The 14,468-nt window shown below is 49.3% G+C and overlaps 1 protein-coding gene across 2 annotated transcripts in view; it reads left to right on the forward strand.

Annotated features, from left to right (window-relative positions):
- Window positions 1–14,468, forward strand: part of TIMM44 (translocase of inner mitochondrial membrane 44) — a 578,487-nt gene that overhangs the window by 59,695 nt on the left and 504,324 nt on the right. For both annotated transcript variants that reach the window (XM_077475767.1, XM_077475768.1), the window contains one exon: window positions 3,692–3,862. In XM_077475767.1, the coding sequence (XP_077331893.1) occupies window positions 3,692–3,862 (171 nt within the window). The remainder of the gene's footprint in view (window positions 1–3,691; window positions 3,863–14,468) is intronic.

The raw sequence follows: 14,468 nt of genomic DNA on the forward strand, positions 1-14,468 counted from the left end.
CAACTCATTGCACAAATAACAGCATTATCAGGAGGGGAGATCGCCCACCCCTCCGGGCCAGGGCCCCCTGAGACTGAGTTGTGTCCCCATGACCTGTCCCTATTGCCCAACAGAGGAAGTACCTACGGGGACCTCCCCCAAGTTCCCAGACTAAGCTGTTATGATAGCACATGTCCATTTTGTCCCCGGCTCACAAGTACCAACATATAGAGCCGATCCCGAGCTATAAGGGGGCCTATAGGTGGAAGGGGTGAGGAGGGTCACAGTGTCATCGGTGGAGTAGAGCCCCTCCCAATAGGGCCTGAGGTATCTAAACTCTGCAGGATTAAAATCCCACAACCCAGGCAGTATCCAACCCATCAGACTCCCAGTTCCCTCCCTCCTCCCCATATGCATCCGGGCAAGGGTATAGCAGGGTAAGGTCAGCGTGTCAAGGGCATCATGTTGGGCGGGCCAGGGGGGCCACCTCCAGAGAGCCTATCTCTAGTCCAATCATTGGGCGGTGGGGTAATGCCCCTTTCGCCCGTAGGGCCATACCCCCAGTTATATGAGGGCCTGTATTCCCAAAACCCCACACCCCCAAAAAATGGACCAAGGCGGGAAAAGAAAAACAAAAAGTAACACATAACAGAAGAAATAATGAGGAAATGGGGCTCACGGTTTAATGTCCTGCAAAGCCAGTGAGCATCTGCGATATTAGTTCATCTCTGTGCCGCCAAGTCAAAAATGCTGTACCTGTGCAATGGAGAGAAAGGAAGACCGAGAAGAGGAGAAAGAGAGAGAGAGAGAGAGAGAGAGGAGAAAAAAAAACAAGAGAAAAACCACAAAACACAGCAAGCACTGATCAGAGTTCGTTGTCCTGCGGATTCTGCGACTGTCTGCGTTGAGGGCGACGGTTGCGTCGTGACCTTTGGGGTCTAGACGTGTTGCTTGCAGGTGGGTTGTCGTTGCGAGCCGGAAGATCAAGTGCCAGCCAATTGGGTATTTGCAGTGAGGGTAGACCCAAAGCCTGGAGAAAATCGGGGACATCAGCTGGATGTCGGAGGGTGTGCGACCTGCCGTCCTTGCGTACAATCAGGTGAAAGGGGTGGCCCCACTTGTAGGAGATCCCCCCTCTCATTGAGTCTCTCAAGCAGGGGTTTCATGCAATGACGCATCTGAAGGGTCCTCCTTCAGACATCTGGTAGCAGAACAACTGAGGCGCCATCAAAGTCAATGCTCCCTCTGTGCCAGGCCTTTTGGAGAATGTCCTCTTTGACGGTGTTATCGTGCAGGCAGCAGAGTACATCCCTGGGTCTGTCTTCCGTGGGGCTCCTGGGTCCTAGCGTTCTATGAACTCTGTCAATTGCAATTGGCGTCTCTGGCGGTTGTTCAAGGCAGTTATTGAAAATGGCCGTTACTGTCGCTTTGAGGTCAATCTGTCGGGTCGCTTCCGGTAGGCCGCGCAGTCTTATGTTATGCCTGCGGTTGCGATTTTCCAGATCATCTGTTGTGAGGTATAACTGTGCGATTTGGTCCGTCACTTCTTGCCTGATATTCTGCAGCTCAGCGACCTCTTGTCGGAGGACTGAGGTGTCCGTTTCCAGAGTGGCGACTCGCGCTGTCACGTCTGTCACCTCTTTTCTTATTCCCGCAATCTCTCCCCTCAGCGCTCCCTCAATTCTGGACACCACTGAGTCCAGGTCTTCCCTGGTGGGAAGTTTCTGCAGGAAAGCCCAGATTGCCTGTTCAGTGCATGGTATGGGTGAGGGAGCCTGCATAGACAAAGCCTGTGGAGAATTCAGCGCTTGGTGCTGCTGCTGTGTGGTGGGAAGCTGTGTGCCTGTGTAAGAGGACTGTGAGGCTAGAGTACTATGCCTTCCCCACTGTAGAGATCTGCCATGCTCTCCCTCTGGGCTGTCCAGCGGTGTTAAAATCAATGAGCCAGGGAGACAGGGGGAGAGATCGCTGGGCGGGGAGAATGGTGGCAAGTCATTACATTGTTCAGGTCTCTCTCACCTCTCCCCGCCGCCGATCCGAGCTCCGTCCTCGTGGCCGATGCCATCTTGGCCGGGTCCGGAGTAGATGCTGGTGGCTGCAGCGGGACGAGATACCGCTCCATGCAGGCTGCGGTGGTTCTGGGTTGAGCGTCCTGCTTCCCCACAATGTTGAGCACTGGTGAGGAGTTAAAATAAGCGATATGGCTACTGTTTCAGTTCCCTGGAGAGCCACGGCCCGGGAGCCTCAGAGAGATACGGCTTCACCCGTCCATGCCGAGACCACGCTCCCCCCCCCCCCCCCCAGAGTGTATTTAAAGGCGACCGTTCAGGTTCGTAAAACAGATGTTTTAGTACTGCCAGATGGTCCAAATTATGGTCCACTATTTCCAAGTGGATTAGTCGGGTCATTATTCAGGCTTATGGTTTAACAAAGAAAAATCCTCCCTTTCATGTTAAAGCAAGGTCAACTAGGGCGATTAGTGCCTCTTGGGCGGTGCATCATCAGGCCTCTATGGCTTAGATCTGTAAAGACGCGACTTTGTCTTCAGTTCATACATTTACCAGATTTTATCAAACCAATGTTAAAGGCCATGAGGATATTGGATATTGCTTTCGGGCGCAGTGTGCTGCGGGCTGCAGTAGGAGTCCTCTGGCAAACTTTCTTTTTGTCCCCCCCCTTCAGTTGCCATTGATATGGAACATCCCACATAGTAATTACTATGGCTGTGTCCCCTGATAAAAGAAAATAGGATTTTTAAAAGGATTTTTACCTGTAAAATACTTTTCTGTTTATGTACATCAGGGGACAGAGGGGTCCCTCCCTTCTTGGTATACACTTGTATTGCTTGGCTACAAAACTGAAGACTCCCAGTTATGGAAGGGGTCATATAGGGGAGTGCACGTCTTAGGGGCGTGCTAGTGTCCATCACCTGTCAGTCCGATATAACTCGCATAGTAATTACTATGGCTCTGTGTCCCCTGATGTACATCAAAGAAAAGGATTTTACAGGTAGGCTGTTTTAAAAATCCTATTTTTCATTCCACCTTTCTTGTTAGATCAGGTTGTCATGCTTATGGCCTTTTGGTGTTTTTTATTTATTTTTTATTTTTTTCCCATGCTAAGACAACCCTTGATGGATATGTGACATTTCTTCTTGGTCCTTTTTGTGTTTTACTCCTAGTTTTGTTATATTCCCTGTGCTTTGGTAATTGACCTTTGGGCAGCTCTCTAGATCTGTAGGCAGTCTTAAGTTGAGTTTGACTGCTTTTAGACATCCAGATGGTGATGACTTCTGACTTCCTATGATGCTCAATGTATGAGAAAAAGATTTTTGTACTTGCTGTAAAATCTTTCTTGCCGCCAATTGAACACAAATCCCACTCCCTATGCTTATGCTCTTGGTACTGTTTGCTACAAAACTGAGGCATGCTGGTTGTAGTAGGACTTATCTAGGCATCAGTATAACACAATGGGGACTACTTTCTTCAATGGTCTCTAAGTAAAAGGCCTTACAGTGAGTACAATAATTGCACCTTCTTTGGCCTGTTAGGTGCATAAGAGATAAATTCTGATTAATAAAAATGAAAAATGACTGACCCTTCCCTGTTTCTTCTACATAACTTTTTTTTTTTGGAGGCACATACTTTTTATTTATTTTTTACCCTCGGCATGTAACTTATTGAAGTAATTCAGCTCTTCTTTCTCCTTGCAGTGGCGGTACTATTCTTCTCACAGTAGACGAGGATTTCTAGCTGGGCTCCTTGATAATGTTAAGCAAGAGCTTTCAAAAAACAAAGAAATGGAGGAAAACATTAAAAAATTTCGAGAAGAAGCAAAGAAATTGGAAGAATCTGAAGCTCTGCAACATGCTCGCAAGAAATTTGTATGTTTTACTTGCTTTTTGAAATGTCTATTTTTTTTAAATGCTACTTTTAGAATGAACCTTACCTGGGCTAAAAAGGTTAAAGGTTTTGTACCAGTAGTGCTGAAGTGCAGATACCAAGTACTTGTGTAAGTCTTTGTATTACCTTTGGAGCCCCTTCAAGTTCCTAAAGCTCATTATACATGCATTGAATTTCAGTCTATTTGGCAACACCCAGATTGACAAAAGTTGATTTTTCAATTGGCTTTTGTCATGTTAGGTGGAAATTTTTTAGCCAAACTGCAACTGCATCCAAGCGGGTTCTGCCACGGTTTGGCAATTATGGCAGCATGCACTCCCAACTGTCAAAACAGACCTCAGTGGGAGATTTTTCAGCCTGCACTGTTACAATTGATGGGGGAATCTGTTAGATTTATTCTGTTAATGTCTTATTTTCAACCTACTGACTTAAGTGTATGGCCAGCTTTGTGCCAGGATTTTCGTGGAATGTTTATTTCTCTTTCCTTCATTGACGGACACAGCTCCAGTAATCTTGACCGTAGCGTTATTACGCCAACTCCAGAAGACCAGGCAGAACATGTAATACATGTGAAAAACTGAACTTTATAGTTTTCCGTCTGGGGGTGGTCCCTCTGGTAATCCCTCAGCCTGCTTCTTGCAGCTCAGTTTTTTTTCTGCCTAGTGAAGAAGGACCTAGGCTCCCTGCGGGACCATCGGTCCTGGGAATCTCTGGATTTTTGCATTTTGCGCAAGATTTTAAGATCCTGTGATCTATCAACAGCCAGCTGGGTGACAGGCTGGATCTAGATCCTTTTTGGTCTTCCCAGCCTGGCCATTGAGTGTGTCCAGACCCTAGCTATGCACTGTCCGCCACATCATGCCCCTCAAGCTCCAGGGGTGGCTGGTGAGTGCAACGCTCCGGAGCACACATATGACCAGACTACCGATGTCTTTGTCACAGTGTGCCGTGGTCTGTGATGAGATGTCCCCAGCTCGTCCAGATGGTAAGTACAGCTCTTCCTGCCTCAGCGGAATTGAGCAGCTGGGCATTCCCTGGGAGGTCGATTAGGGGGTCCCTCAGCTCCCTCTCTTCTCTCCCTGTCCCTAATTTTCTCCCCGTGGGGGATGCTGCATGGCGGGGCTGCAGAGCGGTGTGTACCTCAGCCAGGGGTCTTCCGGGGGCTCTGACCCTGGATTGGGGGCTGCGCTGGTTGTCTGTGTCCCTGGGTGTCTGTGGTCTCTCCGCTGGGTGTACGGAGACTCTGCATGTGCTGGCACCGTAGCGCTGTTCTGCCGCCATCATCTCTGTTCATTCACTGTGTACAGTTGCTGGTCGGCCATTTTCTGTGGAAAGCGTGGTCGGGGGCCATTTTTCCCTGCAATTGTCCCTTTATACAGGGCGGACATTTTGTTGTAGCTCAGCGTGGTTTTAATCCTCAGCGCTGGTTAATTTTGCTCAGAATTGTGCATTTTTGTTTGCTCTGGACATCTGGGAGCTGACACTGACACCTGTAACAGAATAGCGCAGCACTCTGTCAGGGTGGGGAGTCCTGCGGTGGGGACCCCTCAGTCTGCAGCAGGGAGGGTGGGATTATGCACCTGTCCTAAGTCCCCAAGGGTGGCAGACAGGGTGGGTCAGCATGGCTTCAGAAACTGGTGTTTCTTCCCCAGGACTCCCTGCAATTGCAACAGGCTCGTCTGCGAACAGTGCATTGCCTTTGGGTGCTTTGTCGGCGGTCCTTGAAACTTTCGTTGCCAGGGTGGAGGTGGTGTGAGGGCTCAAATGTGGTTAAAAACTGCCCCCCCCCCCATTCTCCGGGGAGAGCTCTGACTCAGACTCGGGCCCTGCAGTGACTGGCGGCCCCTGCTCTGATGTCAGATGCTGACCAGGACCGATCTGACAGTGAGGGTTATTCCCCCGTCCGCGCAAGACAAAGCGCTAGTTGGAGCACTTATCACAGCTGTGCGTGATACCCTGAAAATTCAGGATACAGCAGGATCCGCTGCTGAAGTAGCGGTCCCGTAAGCCAGCCCGTACACCTAAGGTGTTTCCATATCTGACTTCTTTTGAAAAGTTCATATACAAGGAATGGGGAAGCCCGCAGCGGACCTTCTCGGTCCCCAAAAGAATGACTGTGTGTTACCCCTTTGAGGAGTGCCTTCTTAAAAATGGTCGGCTCCTCCAGGTTAAATAACGTAACCACGATCCCGGTAGAGGGGACTCCTGCATTTAAGGACCCTACCGACAGGAAGGCCGAGGCAGTGGCCCTTTCCTTGTTTATGGTTGTGGGTTCAGCAATGTGACCAGTACTGGCCACAGCACTAGTGTTGCAGACACTGAATGGGCACCATGAATTTTTGCACCGTGAATTGGAGAAGCAGCAGGCCACTCCTGTCTGCGTGAAACTTGCAGACCAGTTAGTGCACGGCCTTAAGTACGTTTGTGACACGGCCCTGGATATATGCTTCCTTTGCTCTCCAGGGCTTCAGTGTCAGCAATGGTGCTGCGGCGCCTGATTTGGCTAAAATGCTGATCTGCGGACCAGGCATCTTTAAAAAAAAAAAAAAAAAAAAACCCTTGATGGATCTACCCTTCCTTGGCGAGCAGCTATTTGGAGCCTCGGATGACATTAAGAATGTCACAGGTGGGAAGAGCACCTTGCTCCCACAGGCCAAGAAGGGTAAGAAGCCTAGAAGGGCCCTCATTTTCCACTCAAGACTTTTACGTCCGCCCGGGACTTTGGCTAAACGCTCCCAGTCCAACAACAGGGTGACTACTGAGGGACAAAAGCATCCTGGGACTTACAAGCCTAACATGCCAGTGAGAGAAAAAATGCTTCCGCATGAAGGTTTGCCCCCGCCCATCACTCGGGTGGGGGATTGGGGATTTCCTTTGGGAGTTCGCAGACCCATTGGTCGGACAACCGAGAGGCACACCGGGCTGCAAACTGATTTCATTGGGCTACATGATAGCGTTACTCTCTTGGTCACCAAACCGATTCTTCCCCTCCAGCATACCCTTACTCCCAGCTTGCCGGGAGACCCTGTTGGGGGCAGTAATGGACCTTCTAAGCCGCAAGGTGATAGTTCCTGTTCCAGAAATAGAAAGGTTTTAGGGGTTCTACTCCAATCTGTTTGGATGTACCCCTTCCTTTTTGGGGACTACAATCTTGGACCTGAAAGCTCTCAATAGCTTTGTAAAAGTACAGAGGTTCAGAATGGAGTCAGTTCGCTCAGTTGTCACTGCACTCCATCAGGGGGACTCCCTGGAATCCTGGACATCCAGGACGCGTGCCTGCACATACCCATATGCCTCAGGCATCAGATTTCTGCGATTTGCAATAGGGGAAGCCCACTACCAGTTTGTGGCTCTCACCTTTTGGCTTCGCTTCAGCACTCCGAGTTTTTACCAAAGCATTGGCTCCAATTTTGGCATTGTTGCGAGAACGTGCAATTGCAATCGTTACCTAGACGATCTCCTCCTGAGAGCAGCTTGTGCCTCAGAATTAAAGGCGGATATGGCGATCACCATGCAGACCCTGCAGGAATTTTGGGTGGCTGTTGAAGCTAAACAAGTTGGCGTTTGTGCCAACTCAGCGCCTGGAGTACCTAGGCTTACTCCTGGACTTTGTGGAAGCGAGAGTGTTTCTCCCTTCAGACAAACTGCAGACTCTGAGCTACGGTGAAACTATTGATGAACCACAGGTGGTTGGCGCTGCACTTCTGCATGCGAGTCCTGGACCTCACGGTGGTCCGTATGCCCAGTTTCACACCAGAGTCTTGCAGAAGGAGACATTGACAAAATGGGACGAATCTCCGTTATTCCCTGGATTGGCAGATCCGGGTGAGCCAGTCAGTCAGGGACACCCTGCTCTGGTGTCTTGAGATCCCCGGCACTTCGGTCCGGGAAGTCGTTCCTACCTCTGCATTGGACAGTGATCACAACGGATGCCAGCCTGACCGGCTGGGGTGAAGTACTGGGAGTACAGTCAACCCAGGGCCTCTGGTCAGGGGAGGAATCCAAGTTTGCAATCGGTGTGCTTGAGCTCCGAGCGATTAGGCTATGCCGCTCCATATGATTGATGAGACTAAGAGGGCGTCCGATCGGGATCCAGTCAGACAACGCCACGGTTGTGGCATATGTCAACCATCGGGGAGGAACAAGAAGCTCGGTTGCAGCACGGGAGGTCACTCGCATCCTTCGGTGGGCAGAGCGACATGTACTGGCCCTATCGGCCATTTACATCCCGGGAGTAGAAAACTGGCAGGCGGACTATCTAAGTCTCCAGATGCTGGACCCAGGAGAATGGTCGTTGCATCCTGAGGTGTTCAGGCTTCTGTGCCTGTGGTTGGGCACACCAGACGTGGATCTCCAGCCTCCTGGCTCAATTGGAAGATGCTGAGGTTCGTATCCAGGACAAGAGATACTTGGGTGGATGTGTTGGTGGCTCCATGGGCTCAGTACCAACAGATCTACGCCTTTCCTCTGCTAAAACGGTTACCACGTCTGCTCCACAGAGTGGGGGCAGAGGGCATTCCAGTGATTTTTATTGCCGCAGATTGGCCTCGGCGTCCCTGGTACCTATGCCAGAAGACCACCTGTCTCGAGGTCTGATTCTCCATCCTGGTTTTAACGGCATGGCTGTTGAGAGCCAGGTGTTGAGGAACCGAGGCCTGTCTGACTCTGTGATTTCAACTAGGGCACGGAAGATATACCATTGTACATGGAAGGCTTATATGTGTGAGGAGATGGGGTGGCGTCTGCACCTATTCAGTTTCCAGGATCCTGCTTTTCCTACAGCGAGGAGTAGACCAGAAACTGTTTTTAAGCACCATCAAGGGACAAATATCAGCCTTGGCTTTCTTTTTCCGACGACTCCTGGCGTCTCACTATCTAGTGAGCACCTTTTGTACAAGGGGTCCGGCATGTAGTCTCTCCGGTGCGTCCACCTTGCCCACGTGGAATCTGAACCTGGTGCTATCGGCGCTTCAGAATTAGCCTTTTGCGAACATCAGGGAAATTCCCTTGTTGACTCTTACTGAGCAAGTGGTCTTCCTAGTGGCCATTACATTGGCCAGGAGGGTTTCGGAACTGGCAGCCTTGTCTTGCAAGTCGCCCTATCTGGTTATCCACAAGGATTAGGTAGTGTTGCGTCCGCAACCTTTTCTACCGAAGGTGGCTTTGGCTTTTCACATCAATTAAGACATTGTGTTACCATCTCTGTGTCCTAAACCAACACATCCTAAGGAGGTGGCCCTGCGTTCCCTGGACGTGGTCCGGGCTTTAAGGTTATATCTGTCTGCCGGGCTTGCTTCCGGAAGTCAGACTCTGTTGGTTTCGGTAGCTGGTCCGAAAAAAGGGATGTCGGTCTCGTCAGCCACCATTTACATGTGGTTCAGACAGATTTTTCCTGTCACAGCCCATTCCACCAGGGCAATTGGGACCTCTTGGGCTTTCCTACATCAGTCGTCAGTCCCTCAAGTGTGTAAGGCGGCGACTTGGTCGTCCGTTCACACCTTTACAAAGTTCTACAAAGTGGATGTAAGCGCATCGTCTGCCTGCTTTGGTCGCAGTTTTGCAGGCGGTCGTGTAATGTTTTAATGTTACACTTTCTTCTGTTAAGAAAATTACTTTTTGAATAGTATTGCACTTGCTGCATTTGACCGCAAGTTTTGATGCGGTTAGTTAGGGAGCACTGCTGGTTGTGGGTGAAGTTGTTTCTCTTCCCACCCCTCGTTATGATACTGCTTGGAGACGTCCCTATGGTCAAGATTACTGGAGCTGTATGTGCCAATGAACGAAAGAAAATAGCATTTTTGTACTCACTGCAAAATCCTTTTCTCTGAAGTTAATTGACGGACACAGCACCCTCCCCTCTTGGTTTACCTTATACTGCTTGTTGACTTGCTGAGCTGCAGGAAGCAGTCTGAGGGGTTACCAGAGGGACCGCCCCCTGGGCGGAACTGTAAAGTTCTATTTTTATTTTTTTTTTACATGTTCTGCCTAGTCCTCTCCTGAAGGTGGCGTAATTACCCTACGGTTAAGATTACTGGAGCTGTGTCCATTAATGAACTTCAGAGAAAAGGATTTTACGGGGAGTACAAAAATCCTATTTTTAACGGTCAGCTGACAAAACTGTAGTGCAGACTTAAATTATCTGTTTAACGCACAGTCAATTTGCTGTAGCTGTTTTTACTGCACCTCCTCTCTATATAGATAGAGATTTTCTTTAATTTAGATATGTATGTTTTGCGCACACATATACAAACAATCCCCGAGTTACAGATAGGTTCGGTAGGTTTTATAATTAAAGCAGTGTTCCAGTCGTTTTTTATTAAGTCAGCAAAGTGTAGCTGCTGACTTTTAATAAACAGTCCCAGGGTCCAGCGATACGGCCGCCTGAAGCCTCGCTCTTCTCCACTGGCATAGCAGGTGTGGGCACACGGCTGTGACAGCTTGCAGGTTCACAGCTGGGTGCGCAGGCACAAGTCACGCCTTCTCAGTGGCCAGGCAATATTCTGGGTGACCGGTGACGTGTCCCAGAAGATTGGAGGAAGGTGGAGGGGGGGAGTCACCTAGGTGGCGAGAACGGAAGTGGGAGCTGGGTACCTGTCAAAAAAAATAACAAAAAATAAAATAAATAATATATATATATATTTAGATGTATATATTTTAATAAGGGCCCATGAGCGCCTCTGCACCTGCAATACATGATGCAGTTTAACATGGATTCAGCAGGACACAGCTGTGACAATACCTCTCGCAGCACACTACTCCTTGCCGACTCCTCCTTCCCTCCCGTCCATCCCAGATGCTTGTACATAATATCACCTGGGATGAGACGAGAGGAGGAGCCGGCAAGGAGCATCTCGCTGTGAGAGATATTGTCATAGCCACGTCCTGCTGAATCCATGTTAGACTGCATAATGTGAAATTGGTCAGCCTTCGCGCCGCTAAGTGGTAATGAGTGACTGGAGTGGAACAAAATCCAAAATCAAAATTAATGAAACACAGATGCTGTGAAAAAGAGAGCCTGAGTGATATAAAGTGCAAATGCTAACTAAAAAATGCAGCAGGACAAAATAGTGAACACAAACTATCAAATAATGGATATAGAGGGGTGGGTCCTGCGCAAATCGTGCCACTCAAATACACAAATTCAAACTAATATAAATATGTGCATACATATAATGCCGTGAAAAAAAATATATAGTTCATAAAACAGCATGGGTAAAAATATAAAAAATGGAGAAGGTATCAATGATAGAATACTGATAGAATGTCCGCTACTCAAGGCTCCCAGAACTCTCACCTTCAAACGAAGTGAATAAACAAATCAAACAAACTCCAGGATTCTCTTATTTCATTCATTAATAATAGCCATCAGGAAATCCAAAGGAGGGATGTAATGATACAATTCCGCCACTAGAGGGCCAGTCCCAGCTTATAGAATAGGTAATATGGATCTTCACTTCTATTCCACAGTGTATGGCTCAAAATAAGAGAAAGGAGGGGGAGAGAGAGAAACAGGAGACTTCCATAGTGTAGTAGTTTAAAAAACGGCAGGTAGATTTGTTAAGAAGCAGTAAAGAAGTGAAGAAGTCACATGACGTAACGTGTAGGGAGTGGCCATAGGACGAACCGGAAGTAGAGTAAGACGGGCAGGAAGTTGCCATTACACCCTCTTCCTGATTGTGTGTGTTTTTTGCAATTTAAATGTGAGAGTCTTTACTGCTTCTTAATAAATCTACCTGTCATTTTTTAAACGACTACACTATGGAAGTCTCCTGTTTCTCTCTCTCCCCCACTCCTTTCTCTTATTTTGAGCCATACACTGTGGAATAGAAGTGAAGATCCATATTACCTATTCTATAAGCTGGGACTGGCCCTCTAGTGGTGGAATTGTATGATTACATCCCTCCTTTGGATTTCCTGATGGCTATTATTAATGAATGAAATAAGAGAATCCTGGAGTTTGTTTGATTTGTTTATTCACTTCGTTTAAAGGTGAGAGTTCTGGGAGCCTTGAGTAGCGGACATTCTATCATTGATCCCTTCTCCATTTTTTTATATTTTTACCCGTGCTGTTTTATGAACTATATATTTTTTTCACGGCATTATATGTATGCACATATTTATATTAGTTTGAATTTGTGTATTTATTTGAGTGGCACGATTTGCGCAGGACCCACCCCTCTATATCCAGACTGCATAATATATTCAGGCATGGGCGAGGTGCTGTTTCTGCTGGAGGTACCATGAATGATAATCGCGGTGACGTGGCAGACCGTACAGGCCCCAGGCCCCAACAGGACCGCAGGAGGCCCTGTGATAGTCACCTGGTCCTCCCTTTCCTCCACCCACCCACGGTGACCCCCTGTGCCTTACACCCCACAGTACCCCCCCCTGTGCCTTACACCCCCCCCCCCACAGTGTCCCCCTGTGTCATCCTCCTCCACCCACAGTAGTCCCCCTGTGTCATCCTCCTCCACCAACAGTGTCCTCCTGTGTCATCCTCCTCCACCAACAGTGTCCTCCTGTGTCCTACACCCCCCTCCCCCCCCACAGTCTTCCCCTGTCTCTTCTCTCCCCATGGCTGCCCTGAGACTCTATGCTGTGTCTGGAGGATCCCAGTGCTCTGATCCCCGTGTTTTGGTTTATGCCCTGCTATTTTCCCTACTGCGTGCCCTGTAGCCTGTGATGTGCCCTGCTGTGTATGCCCCGGATGTGCCATACTGTTTGCCACATGCTATGTGCGCCACGCCCTGCTGTTTACCACTTGATGTGACCTACTTTGTGCCCTGTGATGTGCTCCGTGTGCCCCATGCCCTGTGATGTGCTGTGTACTCCGATGTGCCCTGCTGTGTACTGCCTAATGTGCCCTGTGACCCATGATATTCCCTACTGTGTGCCCTGTGGTGTGACTTACTGTGTGCTCCATGCCCTGTGATGTGCGCTGTGTACTCCTGTGATGTGTCCTGTGCTTTGCTGTGTACCCCCTGATGTACCCTACTGTGCCCCATGCCCTGCTGTGTACCGCCTGTTGTGACTTGCTGTGAGCTCTGTGATGTGCTCTGTGTGCGCCATGCCCTGTGATGTGCTGTTTATTCCCAGATGTACCCTACTGTGTGCCCCATGCCCTGTGATGTGCCCTGCTGTGTACCACCTAATGTGTGCTGTGACCCATGATGTTCCCTACTTTGTGCCCTCTGATGTGTCCTGTGCTTTGCTGTATACCACCTGATGTACCCTACTGTGTGCATCGTGTCCTGCTGTGCACCACTAAATGTGCCCTACTATGCGCCACATGCCCTGTGATGGGCCACATGCCCTGTGATGGGCTGCATGCCCTGCTGTATACCTCTTGATGTGTCCCACTGTGTACACTGTGATATGCCTGTGTGCCTGATGTTCCCTATGCCCCCTGTGATGCACCATGCTTTATGTATATAATTTTAGTGTGTATTGAACATGTCACCATTTCTCTTAAGTAAATATATTTCTAAGCCCATTCACACAGGGGCAACACCACTTCAGCGCGAGTTTTGGAGGCAACTTGAGTATGAATAACAGCGCAACTTGGAGTTACTTCAACACGACTTGGGGCGACCAAGTCGCCCCAGGTGAGGCGACTTTGGCCGTGGCCAATCCGAGAATAATGAGCACTCAAGGGGGAACTCCACGCCAAATTTTAAATAAAAAAAACATGGGTTCCCCTCCGGGAGCATACCAGACCCTTGGGTCTGGTATGGATTTTAAGGAGAACCCCCCTACGCCGAAAAAATGGCGCGGGGTCCCCCCAAAATCCATACCAGACCCTTATCCGAGCACACAGCCTGGCCGGTCAGGAAAGGGGTTGGGGACGAGCGAGCGCCCCCCCCCCCCCCCCCCCCCCCCCGAACCGTACAAGGCCGCATGCCCTCAACATGGGGCAGGGGGACGCCCTGATCCCGGCCCCCCAACCTATGTAAGTAAGGGGTACATCGTACCCATTCACCTGGGGAAAGTGTCAATAAAAAAAACAAAACACAACAGTCTTAAGGTGCTAGTGATACGAAATTTTCACCACATGTTGCGAATACATACATACATACAGGGTTCAAGTCCTGCGGGAACACATGGAAACGGAGTTCCTGTACTTTTTCCACAACAGGAACTCCGTTCCCATTAGCAGCCGCGTCCGGCAAGACTTTGAAGTATACGAGCTGTGTGGCAGGTGGTACACCAGCAGCTGCCGACACAGCTCGCAATAGTAAGTACCACACACCTGACCATTCAGGCATTGCCAGTAGGGGGCCCCATGACAGCTTCCGCTTCGATCTACCTTCAATCGTAGCTAGCTGATGAGTAGATCAGGTCCCTGCTGCTAAGAGATTGTATTTAGTCAGACCTCTCGTGATGCGCTCCTCCCCGCTGGCCCCTCCTGATTTTTCTGTCCCCTCATCTTACCCCCCCCCCCCCCCCAGTCTCCTGCATACTTTGTGTGTCCTGCTGAATCCCCCCTCCTCTACCTTCAGTGCCATATGATGAGAGAACCCAGAGGAGGAGCACAGCTATTCTGCTTACAGGACATGCAGAGAGAAAAGTGAGCTGAGGGAGGAACAT

This window comes from Lithobates pipiens, unplaced genomic scaffold (assembly GCF_037356315.1).
Source record: "Lithobates pipiens isolate NorthernLeopardFrog02 unplaced genomic scaffold, aLitPip1_a1.2 Scaffold_13, whole genome shotgun sequence".
NCBI classification, from domain to species: Eukaryota; Metazoa; Chordata; class Amphibia; order Anura; family Ranidae; genus Lithobates; species Lithobates pipiens.